The sequence below is a fragment of the Monodon monoceros genome, unplaced genomic scaffold (assembly GCF_005190385.1).
Source record: "Monodon monoceros isolate NGI ecotype Baffin Bay Population unplaced genomic scaffold, NGI_Narwhal_1 Super_Scaffold_22, whole genome shotgun sequence".
Taxonomy (NCBI): domain Eukaryota; kingdom Metazoa; phylum Chordata; class Mammalia; order Artiodactyla; family Monodontidae; genus Monodon; species Monodon monoceros.
Window position 1 is genome coordinate 19,060,737 of NW_021703779.1, and position 23,165 is coordinate 19,083,901.

A 23,165-nucleotide genomic window follows, 5' to 3' on the forward strand; every position below is an offset into this window, starting at 1 on the left:
TCCAGTGGTCCCTTCCCGATGCGGGGCTTTTTCCTGAAGGGACCTCGGTTCATTTTGGCCGGGCACAGGTCGTGGCTCTTCCACCCTGCCCAGGTCTCCGCGACCTGCTGGGCGCTCACTGCCTTCTGAAAGGAGGAGCCCCCTCCTTTGTGGGTGAACCGCTGTTGGTATTTTTATGGGGGTTTGCAGTCCCTTCGCTCTGCTCACTTCTCTCACACTTGCTGGTACCCCACCAGGTCTCTGGGCCAGGGCTGCTTGTCTCTACGTACTCCTGGTGTGCTGTTTGGGGATGCAGTCTGTCATTTAGTTTTGTTCTAAATGTTGTCTGTGAGGTTCGGTTGTGCTAGCCTAATTGCTCTGTGTTTGGAGATTGAGAAGATTAAAAAAATCACTCCTTCACTGCCATTTTTGCTACTCCATTTGCTTTTGTTTGTTAAGCAGAGTTAAAATAGGACTTTTGGTGGGTATATTAGTCGGCCAGGGCTGTTGTAACAGTACTACAAACTGGGTGACTTAAAACTACAGAAACGCGTTCTCTTCCAGTTTTGGAGGCTAGAGTCTGAAAGCAGAGTATCATCAGGGCCACACTCACTCCCTCTAAGGGCTCTAGGGGAGAGTCCTTGCTTGCCTCTTCCAGCTTCTGGTGGCTCCACGTGTTCTTGGCTTGTGGCCATTATCACACCAGTCTCTACCTTTGTCTTCCCCCACCCCTCCCCCCCCTCCTCCTCCCTGGGTCTTCCAGGCTTCAGTCTCTAATAAGGACTTAACTGGAATTAGGACCCACCTGGATGCTCCAGGATGCTCCATCGCTAGATCCTTAAATTAACTACATCTGCAAAAACCCCTTTCCAAATCAGGTTGCACTCCCAAGTTCTGGGGGTTAGGGTGTGGACGTATCTTTTGGGGGCCACTATTCCACCCACGGCAGTTGGAGTGGATGAAATCATCTGCTTTGTAAGTGGCAATTTACATCTTTTAAAATGTCTGCATAGGCCAGAATGAGACATGTGCTGCCCAGTTTGTGGCCTTCGTTCTTATTGTGCGCTGGAAGGTGTTGGGAGCATAGTTCCAAATGTCATTGGAGATAGACTCTTGCGTAGATTGAGGAAATCCTTCCAGTCTGTTTTGGCACTCCTTAGTTTCTGGAAGGAATTCTAGTGTAATTTTCTTGTGCAACCACACTGTGGTCAGCTGTGGATCTTGTTTTTTTTTTCTTTTGCCCTCGGTTCAGGTCACAGGGATGCTTTGTTTTGACGCTTTGCAGCCCCTGCTCTTTTCCTTTGTGTGGAAAAAGCACCAGCCTGTGGCGGGCTCCTGAGACAATACGGAGTAATTCCTTTTGTCTCATCTTGCTTCTTTATCTTACCCTTCTCAAGGAGTGAGTACTTTTGCAGATACAACTAGATAAGAATAAATTGCATTTTGTTTTTATCTAAATATCATAATGATGGATGTTCTTGAAGATTGTGGCTTCAAGTGAACCTACAGAGGTTAACGCAATTTCTATAACCTTGACCTCAGTCCTTGACCTGAGCTCCACTTTGGTAGCAGGGAGTGGGATGGGAGATGGGGTCACAATGCCTAGCAGCTTGTACCATATTGAATTGTTGTTCAGTTTCTACCAGTTAGAGATAGGTTACTGAGTGGCGCCATTTATTTTTTTCCAATAATAAAAGCAAGCCATCCTTATTGTAGAAAACCTGGAACACAAAGCCAAAAGTTTTGAAGTTGTTTATGATACCCATCAACAGTGGATGGAATTCTTTTTCTAGTACTCTGTATTCTCATTAACTTACTTAACCTAAAGTGGAATGTCTTTTATTGTGTTTGTATTTCTGGTTTCTGGCTAGCCTGAATATTTTGTTAGACTATTTCTAGTTTCCTGAACATCTGTCTGCATTTTTGGCACAGCTGTTTTGTGGTTGGTGTTGCCATTCATATTTTGTTCCCTGGTAATCTGAAGCCTCTCCTTATAGGGTTCCGAACGTTGTAGCTCATGACAAAGGGGATAAGCGACGCTGGCAGCTCTGTTCAGGTTTTCTTAAAAGTTCATTCATCAAACTGTGCCTCGCTAGCTTTGCTTCTGAATGTTTCATTCTGACCATGTTGCCTTCTCCCCCTGTTCTCCAGCTGATGGTGAGACCATTCTGAAAGGCCTCCAGTCCATTTTCCAGGAGCAGGGGATGATGGAGTCGGTGCATACCTGGCAGGACCATGGCTATTTAGCGACCTACGTAAACAAAAATGGCAGGTGAGGCGGCCTTGAGTGCTCCTATTCAGGTCTGAGCACTTCAGCAGTGTGTGTGTGTGTGTGTGTGTGTGTGTTGTGTGTGTGTGTGGATGTGTGTGTGTGTGTGGATGTGTGTGTAAAGGGTGGTGGTGGGGTGGTGTCCTGGTTTTTTTCTTTCCTCCGTTGGCATCTTTGAGGAGGGGCTAGAATTCAGTGCTTCTCAGCTCTAGCTGCACAGTAGAATCGCCTGGGAGTGCCTTCACAAAATCCCATGCCCAGGCACTCGCCCCAGAGGTTGAGGCCACTGGGCATCGCTGTTTCTCCAAACACTCCTCGGTGATTCTGTGTGGCCAAGACCCAGAACCCTTGAGCAGCATAAGCAGTGTGAACCGGCAGGCAGTGATCCAGATGGCCGTGCTCCACTGCAAGAGTTTCTGCTGCACAGTCTGGGGCAGTACCCCAAACAGCATTTCTGACAAGCTCCCAGGGGATGTCAGTGCTGCCGGTCAGCTGACCCCACTGTGAGGAGCACTGTAATACGTGGTTATCTGCTAACGCAGACTGTAGTCAAATTCAGGATGAGAAAGTCTGCAAGTAGCTTGACAGGAAGCTGAAGGGATCCAGGAGTTGTTTTTGTTTGTTTTTTCTCCTTAAGACTTTATAGATGGTCTAGACTTTTTACCTGATCAATATGTAAATGAAAGTCAGCCTAAGACTGGGAAAGGAAATGACTGATAACAGAAGACACTGGTGCATTGAGCTCTTTGCATTTCCCTAAGTCTTGGTTTGTATCTTCTAGACTGTCTCGTGTGTAAAACCGTTAAGATTCTTAGTAATTTGCACTATTAATTTTAAAATGTGAACTCCTGGGTATTTTTGATGGCTTTCATTCTGTTCTCTAAGTTCTAGAATTCCACGTGGCTTCATTAATGTCCCATACTCTCTCCCTTGTTTTTCTAATTAAAAGAAGACACCCCCCCCCCAAATCTTACAGAGGCCCAGAAGACAGTGCTGTGAGGTGAGGGAAACTTGTACTTTTGAGCTCAGCCCCGCTTCCATTATTTTCTTTATAAGGGTACATGGTTCACACCTGTGGTGGTGATTGTTGTTTCTGACTATGTAGCAAACGTCCATATATGCCTGTAGCAGATACCTCCAACATATCTAAAATGATCTCTTCTCAAGGGTGGCCCAAACCTTCTACTGCCTCTGTCCTCGGGCTCTGGCCCAGTTAATGGTGAGTTCCATAGAAGCAGAGGTCTGCAGCTGGCCTTGCGCCCTCCAGCCTCTCTTCTCCATCCTCCCTGCCCCCATGTCTCACTGTCCTAGCTGTGGTCCGTCCTTCGGGGACACAGCAATCAGGCCTTGCCTCTCTCCCAACTTGGTAGGTTCCTCCTCCACTCCAGGTGAAGCCTTGCATCTTTACCACCTCCTAAGGGCCTTTGCAGCTTGCCACGACCAACCTCTTTACCTCAGTTCTTGAATCTTCTGCCCTAGACACCAATCCCAGTTTTCTAGAAGGCTTAGGAGTCTTCCTGGAAGGGAGTTTTTGAGTAATAAGAGCTGTTGGAAGTTGGTTCTGAAAGCAAAAAAAAGAGAAAAATTAACATACTTATTAGTTTACTTTTTTGTTTTTTGGCCGTGCCGCATAGCTTTCAGGATCTTAGTTCCCCAACCAGGGATGGAACCTGGCCCCTTGCAGTGGAAGCACGGAGTCCTAAGCACTAGTCTACTAGGGAATTCCCTAATATGCTTAGTTTAAAAACTTGTTTTCCACATTGGTCTTCCTCTTCTCTCACTTGGTTAGCTGGGACCCATCCCCATGTGGCCTGTCGTGAAACCTCACTCCTGTCTTCCATGCCCAGGCACCTGTTGGCTCAGGGTAGGGACTGCAGCTCCCAGCTGGGCTTTTGGCCTCACTTCTGGTTAATGGCCCCTTTGTGTGTGGTCCTGGTCCTCAGTCACCTTTTTTCTTGGTCTCCATTTTCTCCCCCTTGCAACTTTTCCTCTTTCTTTATTTCCGGTTTTAATCTGGTGAGATTTGACTCTACCTTTCGGCATTCTCTGTGTTCCTAGGTTCTCTGGCGGGGGATTCTTTGCTAGAACCACCTAGCTGGTTAAGAGGTGGCATTTCTCTCTCCTTCCTTTACCCCTGGCCCCTCTCCTTTGTGTGACTGGTGGTGGTGGTGGGTGGGGATGGTCAGCTCGTGCAGGTGCAGATGAGTTTGTGGTGTCCTGGGCCTGAACTTGATTTTGAGGCCATTTAAGGGCTGAAGGTGAAAATTAACTAGTTGTATTTTTTTTTTTAATATTTATTTATTTGGCTGCATCGGGTCTTAGCTGTGGCACGCAGGATCTTCATTGCGGCACGCGGGATCTTCTGTTGCAGCACAGGCTCTCTAGTTGTGCTGCACAGGCTCTAGAGCGCGTGAGCTTAGTTGCTTCGCAGCGTGTGGGATCTTAGTTCCCCGAACAGGGATTGAACCTATGTCCCCTGCATTGGAAGGCGGATTCTTAACCACTGACCACCAGGGAACTCCCACAGTTGTATTTATTTTTTAATCTAAGCACACTGCCCGTATTCTCCAAACAGAACTCTTCATCTTATTTAGTGTCATTCAAACGTTTCTTTAACCACACCTTATAGTAAGAAGTGATTTTATATCAGATGTGCGCATACACGTCTGCATATATACAAATATACATGTCTAATTGAAAAAAAAGTTTCTTCAGATAATTCTTACACATGTGTGATACACTCTTTATTTTTATTCCATAAAAAAGCTGGTCAGATACACTAAATTAGAGGTTAAAGCTTTTCCTGTGAGGAGCTACATAAGGTCCCTGTCACATACTCCCTCTTTTTTCTTAAGCAACTCTTTAAAAATGTAAAAAAACATATTTAATCTGCAGGCTTTACAAAACATGCCGCGGGCTGGATCTGGCTTGCAGGCCCCGAGCTCAGTGAATTTAGCCACCACCTGCTTGCAGTCAGAAAAACACGGCTCTGGGGACTTCCCTGGTGGCACAGTGGTGAAGAATCTGCCTGCCAGTGCAGGGGACACGGGTTCGAGCCCTGGTCCGGAAAGGTCCCACATGCCGCAGAGCAACTAAGCCTGTGTGCCACAGCTACTGAGCCTGCGCTCTAGAGCCCACGAGCCACAACTACTGAGCCCGCATGCCACAGCTACTGAAGCCCGCGCGCCTAGAGCCCGTGCTCCGCAACAAGAGAAGCCACTGTAATGAGAAGCTTGCGCACCGCAACGAAGAGTAGCCCCCACTCGCCGCAACTAGAGAAAGCCCGCGCGCAGCAACGAAGACCCAATGCAGCCATAAATAAATAAATAAATAAATTTATTCAAACAAACAAAAGAAATACCACAGCTCTGTTTTGAACTCTGAGGGTAATTGGGAGAACCCAGTTTGCTCTTCACCACCCTTGCTTCCTTTTAAGGAGGAGTCAATCACTGCTGAGGAAGCTTCTTAAAAATCAGATGCATAGGACTTGCTGCTGAATCACTTTCTGGACCCAAGAACCTGTTTTGAAAACCTTAGCACTTGATGGCTCTCTCTAAAATCTTCCCTAAATGATTGGCTTCCCTGCCCCCATGAAGAGGCTCTAATGAGAAAGCAACAGGGACAATTATGGAATATAGGGAAAAAAGAGCGGTGGTTTTGCCTTTTAACTGGGTTGGTGTCTTTTTTCTTTTGAGTGCCATGATACAATTCCTAACCTTAAAATTATGCTTTCCTCTGTAGCTTTGCCAATTTGAGAATTTACCCGCATGGATTGGTGTTGCTGGACCTTCAGAGTTACGACGGTGATGCGCAAGGCAAAGAAGTTGACAGTGTCAGTTTTCCACTTTTATTTACTCAAGTATTTGAGGATCACAAAAACTGCTCAGTTTAATGATAAAATTATTTTCACCTATTTGCTGACTTTCACTTATTTTTTTTTTCAATAAAATTTCTATTTTATCTTAAATATTCACTTAATTTTAAACTTGCCTCCCTTCAAATAAGTGATTTTAGAAGAAAAATAGTTGTTCCTCAGTAGTTTTTAGGAACCTGGCTGTCATCTTTCCCTTGACTGCTTGAGTACTGAGTTATGATTTTACTTTTGCACTGGAGGGAATGTAAACCTTTATCTAGGATGTTACAGCTGCAATATTCTTGAGGCTTTCCCTTTGCCATTATTTTGTTGGTACTTTAGGCTGAAGCGAGGTTGACACTGTGTTGCGCTAGTGGCGTGTGGAATTGTGCCAGGCCTGCAGGCTGCTGTAGGGGTTAGGGAGGACAGGTATATCTGGGCATCTGCCAGTATCACAGCTCTGCCAACACGGTCTCAACCTCCTGTTCCACTCAGCTTATTCAATAAGCCCATTTCTTTGCTTTTCATTGCAGCTTTTGAACAAAGTAGAAGAAAGAATGAAAGAATTGAGTCAGGACAGTACTGAGCGGGTGAAGCGGTAAGTCCACTCCTGAATGTTCTTTTATATTTGGTTCATCGATAAAATAATCAGAATGGTGGTGTTATCCCTGAGCAGTGTCTAAGATGTAGAAGAGATCAAAGTCGACTTCTGCTTCTGGCCACTTGGTAGACTGAGGTAGTGGGCCCTTACAACAGAAGACTAACTGTATATGAGAGAAAGAGATGCTAGACAAAGTGGAACAAAGGCAGAAGGGAGTGTACAGTGATTCCAAGGGGCTGGAACTGTGTAACGCAGAGAATCAGGTGGGGCTGGCACCTCGAAGGGGAGCTAGAAAACTCCTCGACCCTGTCCAGTAAAGAGAAAAGATTGTCTTGTCTTTCCTCAGAGTTCTGGGCCCCAGAGTAGAATTAAGCAGTTTTAAGAGATTTATGACAGCATGGGATGATAGAAAATTTGCCTCAGTGCTTTCGGGTAAGATGACATTGATACTGCAAGGTACTAAGAGTTTCAGAGGCCACCCACCTTGAGCAGCCCCTGGTGGGTTCTTTTCAGAAGAAAACGAAGACCATTAACCTTTCTTGAGGAGTGCAGCCACTATATGCCACATGTGGCTATTTAAAACTAAGTTAATAAAAAAACAGTTCAGTTCCTCAGTCTCGCCTCATGTCTCTAGCTAATGGCTAGTGACTGCCATATTGGACAACGCAGATAAAGAACATTTCTGTGGTGCCAGAAATGTTCTGTTGGACAGAACAGAAGTATTTGTCAGTGGTGTCAGATGTTAAAAGAGCTTTGATAGAAGTAATAGTTTTGACATTTGTTGCGAGGGATAGAGTCTGGCAGGTCCTGGGAATTAATCATGGCTGCACAGCAGGTAATTCTGAGCGGTTCTGCCTTTACCTGCCTGGGTGGCTCCTTATCAGGCCCTCAAAAGTGGGCTTGTCCCTTGCTCATAAAGGCAAACACGTACATGCAGAGACACAGAGAGACTTCAGTAAGGTCGGGGCATCACTGATGGAAGTGACCATCCAGAATACAGACTTCTCCATTTCAGGGCACTTTCCACAAGAGGGAGTCCTTATTGGCTGTTTAAGGACGTTTAAGTACATAATGGCTCATCCTGCTAAATTTGATCAGCCTAGAGGAAAGCCCCAGGACAGATGTAAGATAACTGGAAAATTGTTTAACCTCCAACATGGACACAAAGCAGGAAACTGCATGTGAAGAGAGCAGGACACAGTGTAGAACTTGGCCACTTGATTGAAATCTGTTGGAGCACCCAGACTTGTTTACCCCACCCAAGTTCAGCTTACGTGTCCTCGGGCCCTTCCCCATCCTTAAAGAACTTGTCCACACCTACAATCTTTTCTGGAATTTCCCTCTTTTCCTGCTTGCAGAATTTTCCTAATCTTTCCTGGTCCATCTGAATTGAACGGGTTCCCACTGTGTCTTTAACTCGGTGATAATGAATTGGCCAACATCAAAATGCCTGATTTTTTTTTTTTTAATTGGTCTGGTTTTTATTGGGATTACTTCTAGGAGTGAGCAAATAGATGGAATGCATTTATGGGCTTCCCCACTCATGAGAAGTCTGGTTCCTTTGTGGTTTTGGTATGGGAGTTTTTGAAGTGAGAATGCAGTTATACTTCCGATCTTCAGTTCAAAACAGCACAGGCCTTGTTTTTCCTTGTCACTGTTTTTACATCTTTTCATAAAATCAGGGTGGAGGGGGCAGGAAGTTGTTGGGAATACTTTGTTGTAGGCCCTTTGTTTTTGGCCTCAAAAGGACAAGAATGGTGCCACTTTTCTGTCTGGGGAATGACATTGTTAGAGACTGAATCATTAACAAATGACTCAGTAACATCTGAAATGATTACTCCCCTGTGGCCAGTGATTTAAATCTGAATTAAGAAGCCATGGGATTCATTAGAAACTTTATTTTCATATCCTGCTATTCAAAAGAAAAGAAACAGGAAAAACAAGCTTACATCAGTAATGTTTTGTTGAAAAGAAAAATTCTTGCAATTTACACGGTGTACCTGAGGCCCGGGACATATTCTGTCTTTCTCTCTACCATCTATTTTCAATTTTCTGTAGTGAAGGTTGAAAAGAGAGTTATGTAGGGCTCCAGAATATCTCCCAAAGCCCATTTCAGGGAGATGCGCTTCATGTTAGTGAAGCCAAATCCGGCCTCTGTACCCCAACACTGAATTAAATCTTGTAGACAGAGTTTTGGGTGAAGTAGAAAAGAATAGGTTTATTGCTTTGCCAGGCAAAGGGGGCCACAGTGGACTAATGCCCTCAGAACTGCGTGTCCCGACCTGGAGGGGGTAGTGAGGAGTTTTATAGTAATGGTTCAAGGAGAGCGTGATCCACTCGTGGACGTTCTTCTGATTGGCTGGTGGGGAGGTAAGTGGGCGTCAGCATCATCAGCCTTCTGGTTGCAACTGGTCTGGGGTCTACGTGCTGGTGGGCAGCATGCAGTTAACTTCTCCCACCTGGTGGGGGCTTCAGTATCTGCAAAACAGCTCAAAGATATTGTTATGTGTGTCCCTTGAGGGGAACCAGGACCCTGCCCCAAGGCGGCACTATTGTTTCCTTTGACTGTTCCTCCCTCTTCTGCACATCCCCTCCCTTCCCTAATTAGCATCTGTTTGAACTGCCCATCGGCACTCAGGGAAGGTCTTGGAGGCTGAATGAAGCCCCGTTTCTTGTAATCAAGAAATGGGGGACACAGAAAGGCTTTTGTGCCCAGGAGCCCCACAGGGTCCTGCTCGGTATGATCAAGGTGATGGCTTCCCCATCCTTAAAGATCCTTGCATCACCTCGGTGCTTTGTGACCACTTAGAGGGGTGGGATAGGGAGGGTGGGAGGGAGGGAGATGCAAGAGGGAAGAGATATGGGAACATGTGTATATGTATAACTGATTCACTTTGTTATAAAGCAGAAACTAACACATCATTGTAAAGCAATTATACTCCAATAAAGATGTTAAAAAGAAACAGAAAAAGATCCTTGCTTCTTTGCATCTCTTTAAAAACCACTGTGTTGCTGTGGAGGAAAGAGCTCTTACCTGCACCCAAGGCACCACTGACTCAGTTGAGAATGGACATTGTTTTCATTGGGTTTGTGCATAGTTCAGTAATTGCCTGTAGCTGGCTGACTGTCAACCCCGAGGGATGGGTTTCCTGCCCTGAAAGCCCTTGAGTTGCTATTTGTTACTTTCATCCAGTGTCACAGGTAGCTCATGCTCCCACCTCATGCCACCCACCACCGATCAGCCAGAGGTGGAAGAGGCTTACCCCAAGTCCTGTTTGCCTACTCTCGGGGTTTGTCCTGTTTGGGGTGCCACGTTTTACAAGAAAAACCTCTGATCTGCCTAATTCCAACAGCTGAGTTTGTTCTCCTAGAAGATGAAAAAGTGGTTAAATTAGGAGGAGTTAGGATTGAATGACAGTTTGTGGGAATTTGCTTTGTAAATTCAGTGCTTTTTGCAGATGTTAGTATTTCCTCATAGAAAGCCTCATTAACCTGTAACAGGTTCAGACTGTATTCTTGGAAACAGGTGAGCGGAAGAGCAAAGACTTATCAAAGCGAGTCAGAGGTAGCCCAGCCCAGCATTTTAGGTACCTGTGGCGTGTTTACTGTAAACCCCACTGTACTTGAGAACACAGGACTTGCCCATGGTTGTGTTATGTATGCAGTGAGTTCTCATCTTGTTTGTGTTCCACTTAATTTGCCAAGCCCCCTTTCCAGGTCTGGTTTTCCTTGTCATGTAGTGTCCTCTGCTGTTAGTTTCTAGTACATTCACCCTATCTAAAATGCTCAGTATTAACAGAAAGAACTGAATGAGAAAATCATCAGTTTGCAGCTCTTCTCGTAATAATTGGTTCAGGCAAGAATGTTCTACATGCCAAAGCCACTGGTGAAGGTTTGTTGAGAGATCAGGACCTTGACCCAGTTTCACAGGACCGCTCCACACCCTGCTTAGTAATTTCAAAGGGAAAAACGGTACCTTTGCAAGTGTAGGGATCTCGTGGGCATCTGCTTTAACCATGTGGTCACTCTTTGCATCACCAATAATAGGACAGAAACACATCTCGTGCCCCTGATGTGATGCTTGCATAATATGCCAACTTGACTCTATTGAAGAGATCTTCAGGCAAACCCACTTGAGGGATTTCCTGCAGAACACCTGGTCTGGACTTTGCTGTGATGTCAATGTCATGAAACACGGGGAAGGGGTGACGACGCCAACAGACTATTTTCTTTTCTTTTTTTTTTTCTTTTCTTTTTTAACATCTTTATTGGAGTATAATTGCTTTACAGTGCTGTGTTAGTTCTGCTTTATAACAAAGTGAATCAGTTATACATATACATATATCCCCATATCTCTTCCCTCTTGCGTCTCGCTCCCACCCTCCCTATCCCACCCCTCTCGGTGGTCACAAAGCACCGAGCTGATCTCCCTGTGCTATGAGGCTGCTTCCCACTAGCTATCTATTTTACGTTGGGTAGTGTATATATGTCCATGCCAATCTCTCACTTCGTCCGTGTCCTCAAGTCCATTCTCTGTCTGTGTCTATTCCTGCAACGGACTATTTTCGATTAAATGAGGGTAAAAAAGGGAAACAGCAAAATACAGTATATGATTCTTCATTCAAAAGTAGAATAGTTCTGAAGGAGATAATTGGCAGTTGGGGATACTTGAACATGGATTCCTTACTAGGTACTGGTATTCCATCCATGTGGACTTCAGTGGATGTGGTAGTGACAAAGTAGCTATGTGGGCAGTCTTAACAGGTTCCTGCTGGAGTATTTGGGGGTGAAGGATGATGTCTGCGATGGCCATTTTCTCCTTCAACCTTTTTTAGGGAAAATTTAAAGTATGCCAGAAAGGTTTTTTAAAAAGTAAATTCTTAATGTACAACAGTGTTGAAATTCGGTAGTGGCCATGTTTGTATAAACCTCAAAGCACAAGTTTTAGATTGGTTGTGTACTATTTAGGAGCGTGCCTGGGGTCATGTGGCTCCTGCACGTGCTTGTTCCCAGGTCCTCTTTTAAGGCAGCCTCACCTAAGCAGCCTTTCTTTTAAGGCTCATTCCTGTTTTCCTTTTTCTCCAGATTACCACCCATAGTTCGAGGAGGGGCCATTGACAGATACTGGCCCACTGCAGACGGCCGCCTGGTTGAGTACGACATAGATGAAGTGGTGTATGATGAAGACTCGCCTTACCAGAACATTAAAATTTTACACTCAAAACAATTTGGGAATATTCTCATCCTCAGTGGGGATGTTAGTAAGTATTCCATCCCTACCCCAATCGCATGACAAAGTGACGATGTATTAGATTGTGTTTTCCTGACAGATACCACCGTTGTGGATTTGTCCAGATTTGTCCATGGCCCTGCTGGGTTGTTTCCATGAAAATTTTGTCTTGTTACTCTTTTTTCCTTAGTTTTCTTAGTGATTAGTATTTAGATTGTATTTCAAAAGAAAATGTAATTGCCTTTTTAAAAAAAATTTTTTATTGAAGTATAGTTGATTTACAGTGTTGTTAGTTTCAGGTGTACAGTAAAGTGATTCAGTTATACATATGTATATAAATATATATTATTGTTATTTATATTCTCTCCCATTATAGGTTATTACAAGATATTGAGTAGAGTTCCCTGTGCTATACAGTAGGTCCTTGTTGGTTATCTATTTTATGTTGCTTATTTTTTAAGAAGTCTTTTAGATGGGAAATTCCAAACCAAAGTAGACAAAACAGTAAGATGAACCCACATATACTCACCATTGAGTGCCAACAATTATCAACTCCTGGCCAGTCTTGTTTCCCCTGAACTCCGGTCTACTTTTCTCCCTCTCATATTCTTTTTTTTTTTTTACATCTTTATTGGAGTATAATTGCTTTACAATGGTGTGTTAGTTTCTGCTTTATAACAAAGGGAATCAGTTATAAATATACATATGTTCCCATATCTCTTCCCTCTTGCGTCTCCCTCCCTCCCACCCTCCCTATCCCACCCCTCCAGGCGGTCACAAAGCACCGAGCTGATCTCCCTGTGCTATGCGGCTGCTTCCCACTAGCTATCTACCTTACGTTTGGTAGTGTATATATATGTCTGTGACAAAGTGAGAGAGAGGCATGGACATACATACCTCTCATATTCTTTTTTTTTTGCGGTACGCGGGCCTCTCACAGTTGTGGCCTCTCCCGCTGCCGAGCACAGGCTCCGGACGCGCAGGCTCAGCGGCCATGGCTCATGGGCCCAGCCGCTGTGCGGCATGTGGGATCTTCCCGGACCGGGGCACGAACCCGTGTCCCATGCATCAGCAGGCAGACTCTCAACCACTGCGCCACCAGGGAAGCCCTCTCTCATATCTTCATATTTCATCTGGAAACATGCAATTGCTTTTTAATTATCATATCAGAACAGTCTAAAGACTGAATTTTCTTCCTACTGACTAAAGTATGTATGTATATAATCTATGTAGGTAACATTTTATGTTGGGTGTTAAGATGAGTAGGGTTGATGAAAGTCCACAATCCAAAAAACCAAAAAAACAACACCTCTGTATACTGCTGTTTTTAAAGATTGAAAATGAAAATTTCTGAATTTTCTAGATTCTAGCACTTTCTGGTATAAGTCAGGTGGTGTATGGCTTTGGTTATAGTCACCATTTTGGATGTTTCTTCTCCCTAGATTTGGCGGAAAGTGATCTGGCATATACCCGGGCCATCATGGGCAGCGGCAAAGAAGATTACACTGGCAAAGATGTACTGATTCTAGGAGGCGGAGATGGGGGCATATTATGTGAAATAGTCAAACTGAAACCAAAGATGGTCACTATGGTAGAGATATCCTTTGTGGTATAAGAGATCAAGTTAAGTGGGCTTTGTTTGTTTTCTTCCTCGTTTTTTGTCTTAAGACTCAAGTTAATGTTACGAGGTAAATGTGTTATAAAGACTACCTTGAACAAACATTTCCACTTAGTACCAGTACCTTTTTTTTTTTTTTTTTTTTTTTCTGTACGCGGGCCTCTCACTGTTGTGGCCTCTCCCGTTGTGGAGCACAGGCTCAGCGGCCGTGGCTCACGGGCCCAGCTGCTCCGCGGCATGTGGGATCTTCCCAGACCGGGGCAAGAACCCGTGTCCCGTGCATCGGCAGGCGGACTCTCGACCACTGCGCCACCAGGGAAGCCCACCAGTACCTTTTTATATGGCTACCAACAAAGAAGCAGAGTTGAGAATTAAAGAGCAAGTAACCTTTGTACTGTGTCTACTGTTCAGCAGTTGCTGAAATGGCTTCTTCATTAGAAGAAAATTGAGTTCCTTTTGAGTGTCCTTGGTGCACAACAAATGAAGTCATTGTCTCATTTATCATTTTTTAAACTTATGATACGCAAATTAGTGTTAAAAAATGTTATGTTCATCTTAACCTTTTTAAAAAGTATATCTCAGAATTCTTTGATACATCCAAATCCAGGGGAAATTTCTCCTTAACCTGTTTCGAACATTGACCAAATGGTGATTGACGGATGTAAGAAATACATGCGAAAAACATGTGGTGATGTCCTAGACAATCTTAAAGGAGACTGCTATCAGGTAATTATATTTATCAGATAATGTTTTTTTATCATGTCAACTGATAATATGTTGATCAGAACTGTGCCTTCTGAAAACAGCTTTAAGTATAATTGGTTAAGAAGATAAATAATCAAGATGATAGGTCATCTTGTAGGGGAGGAAAAATTTTCCCTCTACCCTTCTAGTACTTGCCTGAGACCCCTGTAATAAAAGACTAACAAGAGGAAAAACAAGTTATTAAATGTTTTAAACTCATGTATTTATGGGAGATGCACAGAAAAATGAGCAACTCAGAGGTAGCTTTAGAATTTAGGCTTAAATATGATCCTAATAGGGTCAGAGGGATGTAGGAGTCTTAAGGGAGAATAAATGACTTAGGAAAAATGAACAGGGCCCTTAGAAGAGTAGAAAAAGAGGTATGATAGTTTGTGACAGAATTTGTCTGGGTGTGGTGTCAGCCTTATCTGCTGTGATAAGAGGCCATCTTCCCTGGTTGAATTCCTGGGGAGGGGATCTATGGCAGTTGAATTCCTTTTGGAGGATGTGTCTTTAGGCAGATAAAGTGGAGTTCAGAGAAAGCCTCTCCCTACATTTGCTGTTTTTCAAGTGCCTACAGCTCAAAATGTTCAATATGCCAAAGCACCGTATTTTGAGGTAGCCTGTTCTGCTATCCTTTATTCTCTTTATATGAGTTCTATATACATTTGTATTCAGGGAAGGTGTGTACATATAGTTTTAAAAAAAGAAAGAAAGAAAGAAATGGCTAACTCCAGATTCTTTGAATTTAATAACATTAATTCATTCTTGTATGAAAGATGCCATGTACCTTTTTTATGACCTGGCAACCACCACTTTTGACTTTTGTCTCCTTAGCCTGAGTCTCTGTGTCTGGGTCTTTGAGAAGGAATTCAGGTATTTATTAGAGGGTGTAGATGATGTTTGATGTAGGAATAATTGCTTCTTGCTAAGAAAATAAGTTCCTAAATTCTACTGTGCTTGTAAGTTGACTGATCATTATAGTTTATAGGATACATTTTGTATTGTATTTTGAGGATTCATATGTTAGGTGCCCATACCACATTATTAGGTAGAGCAAGATAACTAAGCAAATGCATATTTTTATTTGACCAGAATCTTAAATGTGTACCTCTAGTTTTATAAACATATAGATGAATGCTTTCATTTGTTATGTAAATTACCTACACCTACCCATGTTCTCTAATACGTGTGTATACAAATTTGATTTCATGGTACATGTGTTAATTTTTTCTTTTTTTCTTTCTTTTTTTTTTTTTTTTTTTTGCGGTATGCGGGCCTCTCACTGTTGTGGCCTCTCCCGTTGCGGAGCAAAGGCTCCAGACACGCAGGCTCAGTGGCCATGGCTCACGGGCCCAGCCGCTCCGCGGCATGTGGGATCTTCCCGGACCGGGGCATAAACCCGCATCCCCTGCATCGGCAGGCGGACTCTCAACCACTGCGCCACCAGGGAAGCCCACATGTGTTAATTTTTTAAACAGAGAGAAATTATATCAATGTTAAAATGCAGTTGTGATAGTTTTATGGGCAAAAGGAAAAGAAAGTACGTATTTCACTTACACTGTTGGAAAGTTTAAAAAGGGAGAGAGGATGCAGCAGTTCCAATCCTGGGTGTTTATTTGAAGAAAAGGGTAACACTAATTCGAAAAGATACGTGCACCTCCATGTTTATTGCAGCATTATCTACAATAGCCAAGATATGGAAGCACCCTAACTGTCCATCAACAGATGAACGGATAAAGAAGATGTGGTGTATATATACACAATAGAATCCTACTCAGCCATAAAAAAAGAAAGAAATCTTGACATTTGTGACAACGTGGATGAACCTTGAGGGTATTATTTCCACTTAGCATAAAGTCAGATGGAGAAAGAGAAATACTGTAAAAATACTGATTTCACTCATGTGGAATATAAAAAAAATTTAAATAAAGGAACAAACCAAACGAAATAAAAATACATAGATACAGAGAACAGAGTAGTGCTTCTCAGAGGGGAAGGGGTAGGGGAGGGTGAAATGGCTAAAGGGGATCAAACTGTATGGTAATGGATGGAAACTATGCTTTTGGCAGTGAGCATACTATAGTATACACGGAAGTCAAAATATAATGCTATACACATGAAAAAGAAGAGGGGGAATTTAGGTTCTTCAGAGCATGACAGACTTTTCACAATGAGCTAAAAGTTACCATTGTTTGCAAATGTTTGCATTGTTAGCCAGACCCTCTACCTAAAGTGTTAATCCTCACATCTGTATCAAGTGGCAACTGTTTCTATTTTGTAGATGAAGACAGTAAGTTTAGAGAGTTTAAAGGGCAATTTATAGGGTAACTTTAGAGGAATGTTTCAAATTCATGTCTCCCTGGCGGCTCCTTAGGTTGACTTATGGATTAAGAAAAAAATGTAACAAGAACCGCAAACCTAAACCTTCAGTACTGTGGAGTCCCTTTCAGGAACAGAAAAGCCACCAGGGGGAGTCTGAAAAATTCTTCTGAGGCTGAGAGTTTTCCTGGAGCTCTAAAGGGGTGGGGGTTCCTGGTCTGTGGGACAGCATTAGGCAAGCCCCTTACCATTAAAATACTACCATTAAAAAAATACCAGGTGCTTGCAACTGTTTATCATTTATAAAACATAATTAATGTTATCCTTTTTTAGAAAATAGATTTATAAGCAGTAAATCTAGCAGTTTAAAGAATTCTCAGTTATGTCCAAAAAAAATTTAGTTAAGTATAAAGATATGAATCTTTTTTTTTTTTTTTTTTTTTTTTTTTGCGGTACGCGGGCCTCTCACTGTTGTGGCCTCTCCCGTTGCGGAGCGCAGGCTCAGCAGCCATGGCTCACGGGACTAGCCGCTCCGTGGCATGTGGGATCCTCCCGGACCGGGGCACGAACCCGCGTCCCCTGCATCGGCAGGCGGACTCAACCACTGCGCCACCAGGGAATCCCAAAGAGATATGAATCTTAAATCTCTTACCAACACAATCCATAAATCTATTGTCAACACAATCCATTATAAAAATAATAAAATAATTTGGTATTAACAGGTGACAAACCATTTGAGAATATTTAGCAGTCTTAATAAAAACTTGGTAAGAAAATTACAAGACAAGGAAAACTACCTTCTATTAAACATAATAGAAACGATCAGAAATGTAAAGATACTGTATTAAATGGCAAAATACATAAGCGGTTTCCACTAAAACTAGGAAGTAGAAGAGGATGCTCTGTTTAACCTTGTTTTTGACTCCTTAATGCAGTAAGGTAGGAAAATGAAAACAGTATAAACATAGACAGAACCACATTACTTGCAGAGGATATGAATGCTCACAAAATATAGAAAACTCATCTAGAAAACAAGTTGAACTCATGAGAATTTGGTGTAGCGATAGGATAAAGGCAGACTAAAACTTTTTTCCTTATTCTAAATGCAAAAGTTTGAATGGAAATTGAGTGTGGGCCAGAAATCCTTTTCAAAATAATGACCAGTTGATACTAGGAATAAATTTAACAAGAATGATTTTGAGACTGATAGAATTATGTTAAGATCTTACTGAAAGACAAGCAACTGAAGTGTGAATATGTGGAGAGACAAGTTATTTCTTAGATGAAAAAGTACCATAATCCCCAAGGGGGTTTTTAGAATTAGACGAAATGATTTTGAAGTTCTCTTGAAACCGTAATTATCTAAGACTAGCCAAGAAAAAATTAAAAAAAGATCACAGTGAAGGGAGATTTGTCCTCTTATTAATTTACTGTGAAGTACAGTAAGCAAATAGAGGAAGTATGATGATGACAAATATAGAAGTATGGCACAGAGACTTGACCACACCTTGGTGTTTGTGTAGACACAAAGCTAATATATGGACTAAGGTGTTTTCAGTTTGGGAAAAGGTTTAGTTGATTTAGTAAATGTCAACATAATGGGCTGTCCATCTGCATGAGAACAAAATTAACCCTAGAAGCCATAGAAAAAATAATTTCAGGTGACTTAAGCTCCAGATACTAAAACTAATACATTTAGAGAAATTTAGAGTATCTAACCTTGGAGTTGGGAAACCTCATAAGGAAAGACAAGAAACCAGTAACTAGTAACATCATACTATATAAACCAAGCCAAAAGTCTGAAAATAACGGCAACAAACATGATAGGGAGTTAATCCCTTTAATAATACAAAGAGCCCCTACTAATATTTTAAAATATTAACTAAAGGTGTAAAGGATATGAACTGGTGTTGTAGACCCCAAGTTCGTGTGCCCAGTGCACAGTGAGGCCAAACAAACTGAAATGGAATTTGGAGCAAAGTTTATTGCAAAGGGCAAGCAAAGAACAGGCAGCTCATGTTATAAAGACCCGAACTCCCTGGTGGTGTCTAGGGAAGTGGTTTTACAGGCAAAATTTGGGGGAAGGTGCAGGGTGTGTGACCTTCCTCTGGTTGATGGTAACAGGGTGGTGTTAAAGAAATCTCAATCATCAGCCATCTTGTTTCAGCCAGGCTGGGTCCATGTGCTTGTGCACAGCCTGAAGTTACTGTCCTCTGCCTGGGTGGGGGATTTCGTTCCTGGTTAAGAACTCAGTTATGTATCAGATTGTTATCTATAGGGACACAGAAAGACTTGTACCTGGGAGGGGCCTGCGGCGCCCCACTCACTTTAAATTCCCCTTTTCTTTGATACTCCTCAGTCTTGATGGGAACAGGTGTGGGATAAGAAAGGGAATAAACTTTTGGATAAAGAGGTTAATCATAAACTCTGCCGAGGGAGTCCACTTTTGGGGGCTGGGGAGATGGATGACTCAGTTTTAATACCCCACCCCTGTTTCAACCTTCTCCAAATCTTTGAGGGAATGGGGTGATGACCTGTCTGGCTACTTCCTGCTAAAATGGGGCATAGTCCTGCCTCATCTTGGGGAGTGGACACTGAGTTGGAAATACTCCCAAGTTCCAAGTCTTGAATCAGAGTCTTGTATGATTAAGATCTCAGTTCCTGGGACTTCCCTGGTGGTCCAGTGGTTAAGGCTTTGCCTTCCAATGCAGGGGGTACAGGTTTGATCCCTGGTCTGGGAGCTAGGATCCCACATGCCTCATGGCCAAAAAACCAAAACATAAAACAGAAGCAATATTGTAACAAATTCAATAAAGACTTTAAAAATGGTCCACATTAAAAAAAATCTTTAAAACAAAAAGATCTCAGTTCTTTAGTCCACTGTTTTGGTGTGCCAGATCTAGTTAGGAGTAGTAGTGACAACCCACACAGACTTTGGAAAGTAGATATCATTCCCTGAGAAATTCAGGAGAATGAGCCTGAAAACCAATCTGGACCTGGCACTTAGATAAAATTACATTAACTGGTTACAAGTCTCCCCCTAAGTAGGTTATAACTTTTGATATGATATTAACATACATGAAAGGAGCTATTGGCCATTACAATGTCTCCTTTTTCTGCTAATGTATGATCTAAAGCAGTTTTGTTGTCTAAAAAATTAAATAGTTACAAGAGGAGACCTTGAGATAAGGTTGCAGCTGCCAGCCAGCACTACTTTGAGAAAGGCTGGTGGTATCCCAGAGTCTGATACAGTTCAGAAAATTCAAGTTCTCAACAAGACAGATGTGTCTAAAATCATGTCCTCAAAGGCCACCTAGTTCGACCTTGGATGTCTGAACCACATGTCTTCCATTTTGACTTGACAAATTCATTCCCCTCCTCAATGGCCAAAGCATATGTACCATATGACCAGGCCGCTCTGGTCAGTAAAGTTTAAGTTAAACCGTGTATAAGCCAGAATGACTCCCCCATACTTCCATATGTGAAGATTTTTCTATCATTTCCCCTTTTGATTGCAAATCTTTCAGTAGACCAAAGTACTTGTCCCTCGATGTCAGGGTGGTTGCTGCCCCCCCCTGGGTCCCTCATGTTCCTCTGTGCTAGGCCTCCTTTTTGTTTATATAAATTTGCCTAGGTATCTACTTTGGGGGAAAACTAATCAGATACTGTCAACAGGCTCAGACGTATGCTAATGGGGAAACATTTCATAGGCTACACATTTAGTTAATTATACCGAATTGTAACACAAGCAGTGTGTATGTGCTTTTAGCAGTAGACTTAAAGCTAGCAATTATATATGTCATGTATGAGTAGTTATACCCTGACAACTTCACTAGAAAATTTTCTTTCTATCCTGAACATTGGGGGCAACAATATGGTTAACACAGTAGCTTTCAATTTTGATAGGGCCTTGTCACACACAGGTCATGGGACATCTGATCTTCATCTCAAGATAGGTTGCTGTTATAAGCTTCAGAAACAAGCTCAGTGTCTTTAATAATTCGGTTAAACTTTATATAACAAGGAGCTATCTGGGAAGTAAGTCTTAGGCAATAAATACAGACCCCAACAGAACTAGAATTTAATATCTATTGAAACAATCTTTCTCCAAAATTACCCTCATTTTTTACCAAATATTTTAGCCAAATTATGGAAATCAGACTTTCACAAACCTGGTCTGATTATTTACATACATGTAATTGATCCTTTAAATTGGCTGTGCTGGAACTTTTCATAAGGAATCCCAGACTGAATTTTTAAAAGGCCCCTCAGGGCCAGGAAAGCTATACCAAGGGCTTGCCACAGATTCTGCCTGCCATGTCTGTAGATCTGGGTGAATTCCTCTCTTTTAGAGGTCTCCAAAACATCTTGAGACTCCTGCGCTTGTCAGGTAGTGACCTTTCTTGTTCACCTTGATAAGGTTGCTGGGAAATCTGAGTTGCCAATTTTTGGAGGGCTCAGGTAGAAAAAAAAATCATTGTTTCATTGCTGTAAGTCATAATTAGCTTGAGGGGAAGTGTTTCCTTATATCTGGAAAACACAGATCAAAACCAGTAGTATTTTAGACAAAACCCATAAAAATTATAAGCGTATTCACCAGTTCACTCAGTAATCCTTTTTGTTAACAGTGTTTATGAAGACGCCAGGTTTTTCTGTTAGGATTCTGTAATTGCTTACCCAGTTCATCGATATGATCTGAAATTTATGAGACTTGGACATGTCAAAAAGTCCTTTTTATGAATCTTCTTGAAGATGAAGCACTTTTGGAAAAACAGTAAAACAGTAACTGAGTGACAAGACTTAAAAGGTACAGTTAAACACCTGATCCCAATGTAATTGACAAAAAACTTGGTTATAATAACTAGAATTATGAGTAACATTTTATCAGGACACACCAGACTTTGAGAAATTCCATATAATTTAAAAAAATTTACTGGAGTATATTTGATTTATAATGTTGTGTTTCATATAATTTTAAGAATATAAAAACATTTGCCCATACCGTATAACCTGATAAGGCTTAACATTCATTTGACAATGCTTCCCATGTAATTTAACATATTGAAGTATCCTAGTTCATTTAATCTCTGAGATGCCTTAGGGTTCTTCTGAAGCATCCTAAAGTTAGCTGGAGGTCAAAAGAACTTCAGTTAGAATTTGATATTTGGGACGTTTGTCAAAAATATTAAAAAGTTTCAAAACACCTGGTCAAATAAGATCATAGGTCATTGTGAAACAATACCCATTCACCTAACCAAAGTGACAATAAAAGATCTCAAAGGCAAATATAGAAAGTTACAGTCAGATCCCTCAGAAAGGCAAAAAAACTCACAATCTGTTATTGAAAGCAGCTTAGCATTGTAAGAAAACTTTGTTTTGCCAGCAGAGAGAGAAAACCAAAAAACCAAACTCCAGTCTTGCATCAACCTATTCTTTTTTTTTTTAAGAATCTTAAAAAAACGTTTATTGATATCTCTTTGTAAGTGAATCAAGTGGGTGTAAAGCGGCATAAACACAGCAGTGAAAATCAGATACCCCATTATAAAAATAAATTACAAAAAAAAAAGACAGTGAAAGAGAAATTTTTACAAAATTCGTTCAGGGGCTGTGATGCAACCTGGATTGACCACATCTAGACCCACAGCTGGATGAGACATAAGGCTGGGCAATCTTGGGGCTGAGAGGATTGGTGAGGTTGGGTGAGCAAATGCAGACCCTTTAAAGTAATACTGCGTGGTACCCATTCCAAGGGTCCCAAATCTCCAGGTTCAAGGAAATCTTCCTATAGCTACAACATGCATGGGAAACCCAGACGATGGTACACCATGTGATTGGGAAAGGTTTCTAAAACGCACCTCATTTTTCATCTCCTGGTGCGCGGGTTTGCCATTCCAGCCGCTTTACTAACAATCTCCCCACTTGGAGAATCAGCACCTTTAACCTCCTGTTTCATACAGTTTGCAATTTGTCCGGAGGATGAACAGGAAGTGGGGGAACCAATGAGAGACTAGCTCTAGCTGTTTGGACAGGCACATGTCACTCTAATTTCCAATCAGGAAGAAGAATTAACCAAAGGATCAGCCTGCCCCCCCCACCCCCCGAACCAGAATAGGGCCTGTAGCAATCCTGCGGTTTTGCGGCCAGCTCCTAAATAAGCGAGTTGAAAAATGGAGCTCAGGGGCACTGCAATTCACAAACCTGCAGAGTTATAAATGATAACTACCGTCCAAAAATATATTGATGCAAGGCAACGAAGAGGATTTGAAAGCAATGCAGAATTGCAGGAAACAGTTTTCAAGAGGTAGATTGGACTCGCCTTTAAAGCACATGAAAAGCGGCAGAACTTCGACAATGATGCAGTTGGCCAAAAAGGGCGCATGTGTCATCAGCCTTTTTTTTTTTTTTTTTTGCGGTACGCGGGCCTCTCACTGTTGTGGCCTCTCCCGTTGCGGAGCGCAGGCTCAGCGGCCGTGGCTCCCGGGACCAGCCGCTCCGCGGCATGTGGGATCTTCCCGGACTGGGGCACGAATCTGTGTTCCCTGTATCGGC

General features: G+C 42.4%; 1 protein-coding gene across 1 annotated transcript in view; it reads left to right on the forward strand.

Annotated features, from left to right (window-relative positions):
* SMS (spermine synthase) overlaps positions 1–23,165 on the forward strand; it is a 51,661-nt gene that overhangs the window by 14,886 nt on the left and 13,610 nt on the right. Inside the window, exons 2-7 of the mRNA XM_029241142.1 lie at positions 2,131–2,251; positions 5,990–6,080; positions 6,635–6,699; positions 11,788–11,963; positions 13,375–13,529; positions 14,187–14,276. Of these exons, the coding sequence (XP_029096975.1) occupies positions 2,131–2,251; positions 5,990–6,080; positions 6,635–6,699; positions 11,788–11,963; positions 13,375–13,529; positions 14,187–14,276 (698 nt within the window). The remainder of the gene's footprint in view (positions 1–2,130; positions 2,252–5,989; positions 6,081–6,634; positions 6,700–11,787; positions 11,964–13,374; positions 13,530–14,186; positions 14,277–23,165) is intronic.